The sequence below is a fragment of the Echinococcus granulosus genome (assembly GCF_000524195.1).
Source record: "Echinococcus granulosus chromosome Unknown EG_S00023, whole genome shotgun sequence".
Classification (NCBI taxonomy): domain Eukaryota; kingdom Metazoa; phylum Platyhelminthes; class Cestoda; order Cyclophyllidea; family Taeniidae; genus Echinococcus; species Echinococcus granulosus.
In genome coordinates this window covers 485,124-493,671 of record NW_020170403.1, presented here as the reverse complement: position 1 = coordinate 493,671, position 8,548 = coordinate 485,124, and the positions used below count along the sequence as shown (strand labels likewise).

At 42.6% G+C, this 8,548-nt stretch overlaps 1 protein-coding gene across 1 annotated transcript; it reads right to left on the bottom strand. All coding sequences in view use genetic code 11, as the record gives it.

The window, feature by feature from the left end:
- Positions 1 to 3,668: 3,668 nt before the first annotated feature.
- On the bottom strand, positions 3,669 to 8,124 carry EGR_03993 (Rap guanine nucleotide exchange factor (GEF); the record flags this gene model as incomplete). Its single annotated transcript, XM_024493242.1, has 6 exons — positions 3,669 to 3,914; positions 5,670 to 5,699; positions 5,888 to 6,126; positions 7,508 to 7,847; positions 7,981 to 8,040; positions 8,086 to 8,124. The coding sequence occupies 6 exons, from the start codon at positions 8,122 to 8,124 to the stop codon at positions 3,669 to 3,671; spliced, it is 954 nt and encodes a 317-aa protein (XP_024352341.1).
- Positions 8,125 to 8,548: the final 424 nt, after the last annotated feature.

Below are 8,548 nucleotides of genomic sequence, written 5' to 3'. Positions count from 1 at the left end.
GAGGCGTTTCGACACTGAATTCACCACAGTTGGCAAACCCAAAAGAATGTGGTAACAAGAATTGCGTACTTACTTATCAAGTCTTGGGTTTCGAGCAACTGTGACTTGCTACCAACCTGAAGCCACCAATGATCGGACAGTTGGAGGTGAAAGCAATAAATCCATCCGAACTTGAATCTCAAATACTGACGATAAATTTTTACATGCTTTTGAAATTGAGGAGCTTTAAAAAACCTAATAGCAAAAACCCAAGCCATTAATTCTGCAAGAGTACTATCAACTTCCCATTTTTATATTAGTTACAACAAGGCTTACCAGCAGCATCGGAAAGTCGGGCTTGCAAGGTACTATTGATATCTTACAGTACGACGGGGTTTTGAAAGCTACCTACTTCTCTAGGCTCCACCATTAATAAGTAGGAAAGTGTCCACTTCAATCTTAAATTAAACGCACATCGAAGATGCAATGGGGAAGAGCTGACTCCGAAAATAGGGGATATTGCTTCCAAAGGAAATAACTCCGTGCATCTGAGAGTATCCAGAACTGGCCAACTTGTCAATATCTATTACCATTTATAAATTTAGCATAATTTTAAAAAAATGAAAAAAACGTTTCCAAATTCTCCTTGCATTTACAACCTAAAATAGTGACAGTGACTGAGTACAGCTATTGTAAATGGAAAAAACGGCTTTTCACAGTGACTTTGTTCGGAAAAATGGGTGGTTGGTACTTCTGAGCGATGAGAGCAATTTTATTCCGTCAAGATGAAGAGAACACTTCCTACTGACAGTACACACCCATGCACGAGGGAGGACGTTGCAAGTTGGAGAAGAATGGAGGGTGCGGATTCACTAGAGTCCACGTAATCGCCTGACGTGGAATCTACCGAGTTTGAGGGTCAAGAATTCGCAACTTGATTAATTAGCATGTATGGAGGATAATGTGAATGTGTAATCCAACTTCTGCGGTATTCGGCGCTCTCCACTTTTACGAACCGCTTAGTCTGAAGAAGCATTGATACTCAGCCCAACTGCTTCTAGCCCAGTTTTACCTCCCAACTGCCCGTTCTATTTGGCATGTGACCATGTAATTGTCGTATGCCAGTGAGGGGCAATGATCATTGCCTAGAGAGATGCCACAAGTCGGTCGATCAGCAAGAGAACAAGCTAAAAACAGGGCGCTATCATGCGAGCGGAAAGAAGTGAAGAACAAGTTGGCAGCCCTTCAAGCTTATTGTCATCTGGTAATGCGTTTCTCATAAGTGGGACGCGTTTGCTTAGCTACTCAGATTCCAACACAGTAGCATGGTGCATAAACTGGTTGCTTAGTCACTCTCGCTAAACTAAATGTGACTAGTACTTGTTCCTGGCGTGTTATTCCCAAGGCGCACTACTACCATGGGTAAGGAGTGTTCCAGAATGCGAATTCTAAGCAATACATTCTGTTAACACGACCTCCTCAAAAGCTGTGGGGACTTTACGAGACATTTATGCAGTCATGGGCTGGAGTTAAATCCGCAGGTTTTAAGGTTCGCCCGACAGCTGATGATACACAAGTTCAAAATAAGGGGAAGAGAATCAGTAGGGAGCATGCTAAACAATGATAGTTTGACGTGAATGGATTTATGCCTGCTAATATCACCATACCAACAGTCATATGCATCTGATGGGCTCCTCTCTGCAAGTGAAAAGAAGTTATGGTACCAAGAAATACCAAAAACCGCGAAACCTTCATCGCCATTTGAAATTCCGCAATTTTGCATTGTCATCGTCCCCTAAACGAACAGCAACTGCGTCTTTTAATCCACATCACCATTTAAACGTACTCTTCAACTGTCAATCCATAAAACGACCTGTTTGTGTATTTAAAGGTGTGTCGTATTACCACTGAGAAGGGAATATAAACATTCTGATTGTAATGTGTGCAATCCCGCGCATTACACCACCGGCTTGAGGGGAGGGTACTTCAACAAGAGTGCTTAAACACCCCAAAGATTAAAATTCCGCGTTTTGCGATCCTAATGCATCAAATTAGGCGCTCAAGGCCCCTAAGGCCCTTTGCTATTGGTGCATTTGAGTACCCCACTTCTGATCGGTAATTCAAATCAACCAATCAGTACAAAACAGTCTTTGAACAAGTCTTTCTTGGCTATATTTTGAGCTAATTCCTTTCACAGAGATAACACACAAATGCGTGTACTAACCATTAGATGACTACACTACCATACCCAGTCGCCATACCTTATAGTTCTCATTACTTTGTGACTTCCAAAAAGGCCTAGGGTGTAACCCAATTCACCTCACATTGTAGGGCTAAAAATGGGACTAAGGTGGAGGGAGAGAGGGAGGAGTGCAAACGACGACTTTATCCCTGCAAAAGGCAATACATGATTGCATGCGTGGTTAAACGCCTTCTCTTCGTGTATTCCCCCGAAACACGTAAGGGAAAAACAACGGAAGCAAAGGCGACTACGAGAAAGAGACGGCTCATTTCAAAGTGGGTTAGTGAAAAAGTAATTGTTAAAATAATGCATGTCAAAACATAAATGGCCTGAAGATAATAAACGCCATAGTGGGACGCATTTCAACCCAATTGTCTAAGCAATTAATAGACCATGGGAGTGGGTATCATGTTTTTCCGTAAAAGCCTAAATATTTAACAGCATTTAATTTTAGGAATCAATACAGATTCCCTAAAATGAATACAAAAGAATTGTGCTTTTCATTAAAAGGAAACGATACTTTTCCCCCACCAATCACCCTTCACACCACTGCCATGGAGCACTGTCTATGCCACCGGTTTTGACACTTTCCTCCTCCTATTAGTTCTTCCTTTCAGTGAAGAGAGTGTTACTTTCCGACTTATATGTATTAGAACATCTTCGAATATTTGGTGGCAATAATAGAGGGTAACCTGAACCTTTTATACATCCTTTGTGAATGTGATCAAGGCCGTAGAGGTGCACAACCAACCACTTGTTCCAAATTAAGACCAATTGTGGAACGAGGGCCTTAATGAAGGGATCGAAACCGTCCACAAAAGAACTGCTGCTGTTAATGCCGACACAAAAAGAGCAACGATAAGGAGATTGCAAAGTCATTACGGCAACTTGTGCTTTATGAGTCTGAAAATAGCCTCCCAGCATTAAAGTGGCAAGGGGCGACCATCATGGAACAATAAACGGCACATCCACAATAAGGCGCTTAAAAGCGTGTGAAGCTACCGGAGAACATCCCAGATTATCCCGCCGAATTCCAAAAGATGAACCATTATAGATGAAACCAGGAAGCTTGCAGCAATAATAAAAAACAATTTTTATATCTTCGTTCCCGTTTCGATATTAACTTCAAAGCACTTCAATGCTCCTGTGATAGACGACGCTCAAGACAGAAAGTGTTTTAATTGTATACCCAATTACGCGATCTTTTTCAGTCTTCGATGGAGTGGGTGCCAGTATTTCAACCCATCTGAACTGTCATAGTGACTCACTGCAAGGTTTATTCACCTGACAGTAGCTTCAGGGATCAACCAGACATTAAATGTCTCAATTGCTAATTCGTGCAAAGTGCTCATAAACCTTAGTAAACACACAGCACAAACCCACGCACGACACAAACAGCACAACTACTGGAATTTGCACATTTCAATCAAAGCAGGAAATATAAATCTTACTCAATCTTAAGAGGGACCTTTCGCACCTCCATCTCGCCAAGGGGGAGTAGGAGATTTGAAGTTGGTCTCGCCCTCTGGTTGCGGCGGTCAATGACCGACAGAGGTCCTCTGGAGAGCGATCGACCCCTCGTAGATCGTGGAAGCGTACTCGCGGTTAGGTGGGGCGAGGAGACAGCAGTTGGCGATTCCTCTTCCACTGAATTTTCCGCTGAAGGCGTGTAGACTATGGGAATTGATGGTGTCTAGGGATTTAAAAATAGACAAAATTTCAACAGGAATTTGGCAATCACGGCTTTCCACGGAAAATAAACGCATAATTGCCTAATTAGTCGATGAATTCAACACTTCTGCTTCCTTATAAGTGGGAATTGAGGTTAATGAACCAAACGAGATCCCTGTCTACAAGCATATTCAAGTTGAAACTATTTCGATAATGAAAGGCAGAAAGTCTTTTGAAAGCAAAAGTGGGCTTTTTTGCGTGTGTTTATAGTGGTAAAGCAATTGTTGTATTTTAATTCAAACAGCGCCGCTCAAGAAGATCCACTTTGATGACATGGCGAACAAATTGGCTGCAGCCTTAGTACAGTCAAGCTGCCCTAGAAGTGTGGTTATGCATGTATAAAAATGCTCTGATTGACTTTAATGGGCATAAACAGAAAGTGGGTCTTGAATTTCATCCAACAAAATTGTGAATAAAGCGGATAAAAACGCCAAAACATTCAAACCAAAACTCCTAAAAAATTCCGATTGCATTGAAGTTGTGAAATTGAAGAGGAGAACAGGGAGCTAGCCCGGGTACTCGTCAAGGCAGAAACCGGAAGTTGCCCACCCAACCACTAGTTAGTTAGTGAAAAGCAGGTAAAAATCAAAGGAAACACCAATGGAGTTCATTTGGATTGCAGGTTGCTCCACTCTAATGTACACGGCCATAAACCCTCATTTGTGATTGCTTGTGGTGGCGGTAATGGGCAAATCAAGTCGGTTGCTGAGTGGTTGCTGAATTCGTTTACCCATCTCTGGCACACACACCCACATGCACACAGTCCAAAATGTCACTTCAAGGTGCACAATCACGAACATTGGTTGAATTATGCGCCAAGATGTAAAACATAAGTAATGAAATTTTGGAACACAAACATGTTTAATAGTGTAAGAGAATAAGAGATGACAGAGAGAAGGACAGGGAATGAACAGATGAACGGAGGCCGGATGAATGAACTAATGAAAAGATGAATGGGTGACGGCGAGGTCGTCATTTAGCAGCGTGACCATGAGATCCATGACCTAAGAACTCAGTTTAGTCACGTGCTCAGAAACTAAATTTACTGTTTGTGAAGGCTTTGAACTATGCATTAGATCAAAATATCGGTTATTAACACTTTGGTTGTTAACGTCACATATATGTGATGTTCGGGTTTCGCCAACTGAGAGAACATCACACATAAAGGGCACACTTAATCAACGGGTACTAAATTGGACTGGTAAAGATGAATGGAACAACGCTAATTTGCATCACACTAGATCGGTAAAATATCGGAGTGGCAGGCGTCGACTTTTCCTTGGGCAAGTTAATGGTGTAGCTACGGGATGTTAAATATTGGTTAAAATTTTGTTTCGCCTTTTACTAATTATCCCACCTTGAATACATCAATTCCAGTTAAATGCTGTTTTAGGTTGCCTCTGGAGCATGGTGGGGGACCAATGTACCATATGCTTACGGTGTCAAACACGAAGTTTACATCCAGGATTCTTAGATGAATCACCTCGTACACTACTGACCGAGCTAATCAGACGGTTTTAATCCATCCAACAACCAATTTCAACGACCAAGTTTAAAATGTCCAGGGTGGAGGTTATGCTGGTTGTGTATTCGTATCTAATCCGGTTATCTTCACAGTGGATGCATTGCACACAGTATGCCTCCATTTGACATCAGTCTAGTGAGGTTATTTCCAATAGACGGGGAGAAGTAAGGGACAGAAATGCACAACTTTTACCTGTTGTTTCAGTTCTTCAAGTCCTCCCACCTAAAAAAAGACAAAAAATGGATTAAAAATAGAAACGGCGGTGAAGAAAAGAAGGAGGTAGAAAGAGTGAAAAAAATGAAGGAGAACCAAGGAAAGAGGACGAGATAGGAGAGGATAAGAAGATGAAAAAAGAGAAAAGAGATGAAAGAAAAGGCAAGAAAAGAAGGCATTTCAATTTCTATGCTCACCATTCTCACTCGACAGGTCTGTTGAGCACAGGTGTTGTGTTGGATAGGTGGACCGGCGGTGGTGGGCTGGCTGTACTTATGCACGTACGCCACAGTCTTGGAGCGTTCGTGCGGTCCTTGAGCAGACTCACGTTTGCACCACTTGGCGTGGAAGAGGTCGGCCACGTTACGACAAATGCGACTCTCCAGACTTGCATCTTGGGGCTCCAAGCGACCAAACTTGTACATGTAACTCGTCACTAAAAGTAAAAAACGCCTTGTATTTGGGTTACATAACATTCGCATTAGTCAAGATCGTACAGCCCCCTACACGGGTTTTGGGGCTCTAGTCAGTCTGTACAGCCATAATCTCGAAACGATCTCTTACCCAGAAACAATTAAAATATCATCCGATGGCTGGCAAGACCAGCTCAGTAGGTCCTTCCATATCCACAAATAAATCAAGGGAATCCAAAGTATCGTGCTTTTCTACCAACAAGGCATGTCCGCCTTTCACCTTGGAAAAATCAGCTTGCATAGGGTCTCCATATAGCAGCAACTAGGGGTATACATTTTGTTTGCCTGTTCGCAGGTATAGGGACTATGCGTATGGATGCTATTCAGTTGAGTATTCGAAAAACAAAAAGTCTTTTTAGCAGCGATGCACATCACATCAAACCTTTAAAAAGAAATTACCCATTTACAAGTCATGTGGAAAGAAACCATTTATTCCCAAGGACACGCGGACGTAAGAAGTACATCTGTGATGGTCATGTGGAATACTGGAACAAAGCCAAGCTTCCCATGACTCGTTGAAGTTAGCCAGCAACATCTAATCAGTTTGCATTAAGGCTAGCCTGACAACCTTTGTCCAAACATTGTTAGGTAAATCCCAAACCTCTTTCACAAAATTTGCATTATTCCAACTCTAAATTTCACGACCGAATCACTGAAGGAAGACATTTCAGTGGAGATTTCGATTTATCGGGAATTGTTTCATGAAGGGACAGTTTTTAAAGGGATGGTAAAAAAACATTTCACACCTCGATGGAATGTAATGCCTTAATTATTTGGTGTGGCCTCCAGGCCATGTTAGCAGCCCCCAGCCCTTATGTACATCATCAGTACATATTCTGCTGTAGTATTGCCTTCTTTCGTCCTCAGGATAGACTTGGGGCGCTACAGTATGCTTCCCCCTATATTTGAAACATGATACAGATGAATCGTGTAGGTAAGCAGATTCGAATTTATTGCAGAGGTAAAAGTATATGCACTGCTGGGATTCGCTCCGCAAACAAATTTCGTGTGTCAAGTAAAAAACTGCGGAGCACTTTATTCAGTCTGCGCTTAGTTTTGCAACAGACAACGAATGCAAAGAACATATTATGCCTGCACAACAGTGACGACTTCGGCCCATAATATCGACAGTCGTCATTGTGAATAAAGATTCAACCAACGCGTGGAACGCCTTTCTTGATCCTGGATTTCTCATAGACGCACGATCCGCCGTGTGGTTAAATAACAGATGGTCAGCTCAGTCAGCTCATTAAAAACTTGTTTAAAAAGGTGCTTCGGTTTGATTTTACCGATCCTCATAATTGGAATTCCTTCTGGATAGTTTAGATGATAAAGTAAACATACGTGTATTGTTGGATGCTGACGATAGCGGGGAAGGATTTTGGGGAATAGGGGGTACGGGCGGCTTTCCGTTGCTGCTACTGCTACTGCTGGTGCTACTCGAATCCTCTCTGTGTGCAACTGTTGCAGTAGGTGTGGAAGCGATTTCCTCACCACAATCAGCCCGCAGAAGACCGTTCTCCCCATCTCTGGAAGGTGATAGGCAATGCCCACATCTTAAAGGCGTCAGGGTAGCTAGGCGGGTGGGCATGCTGTCGAGACGACAGGCCTGAGGCGGACCCTGTGATACCTGTCGAGAGAGGTCGGGTCCGCTGCCGTCAGGCAAAGAGGGCGCCACGACTACCTGTAGAAGGCAATTGTATGATCTCAACAATGGATAGTTGGGTTTCCCATCAAAACAACATAGTTAGATAACATAGGAGCTCACCGCGTCCACAAAAATAACCCTAGGAGCCTCAAGATTAAATTATTTGTACCTTGGAAAATAGATCGTTACAGGAGGAATCTGAACTGAGACCAAGAAGAATGATGTTGTGCTATAAGCAAATGGGGCGACAGGAGGCCAGAACTTCCCAAGCTACGTCCGAAGTGACAGCAGCAAAATTTAATGGGCTAACCATTTTAACAATTCTAGGTTGTTTAAAGTACAAAAAGGTGAAAGTCATGTTAAAAATGCATGGCAAATGAAAATTTGTATGCACACTATTATTCTTTACTGGCAAGGCATCTGCCACCAGGCCTGAAAGACGTCAAAAGCTCTAGCAGGAGCACAGCTACGACTATGAAGGATGGCAAGTTTCCACCCATTGTGCGCCAACCTTTAAATGCCACACATCAACACTAATTTGAAATTTTCTCACCAAATTGCAGCATAAATTTCGTGAGTTATTTTAGAGCTTAACTCCCATAAGTAGTATGTTGAAAAACAATATATCATCATCTGGCAGCTAAATCTGATGTATAGAATTGAAGCGCGACGGCTTCTCATCAAATGTGTGGAATAGCATTTGGAGGAGGTGCGATACGTGGTGGCAGAGTGCACCG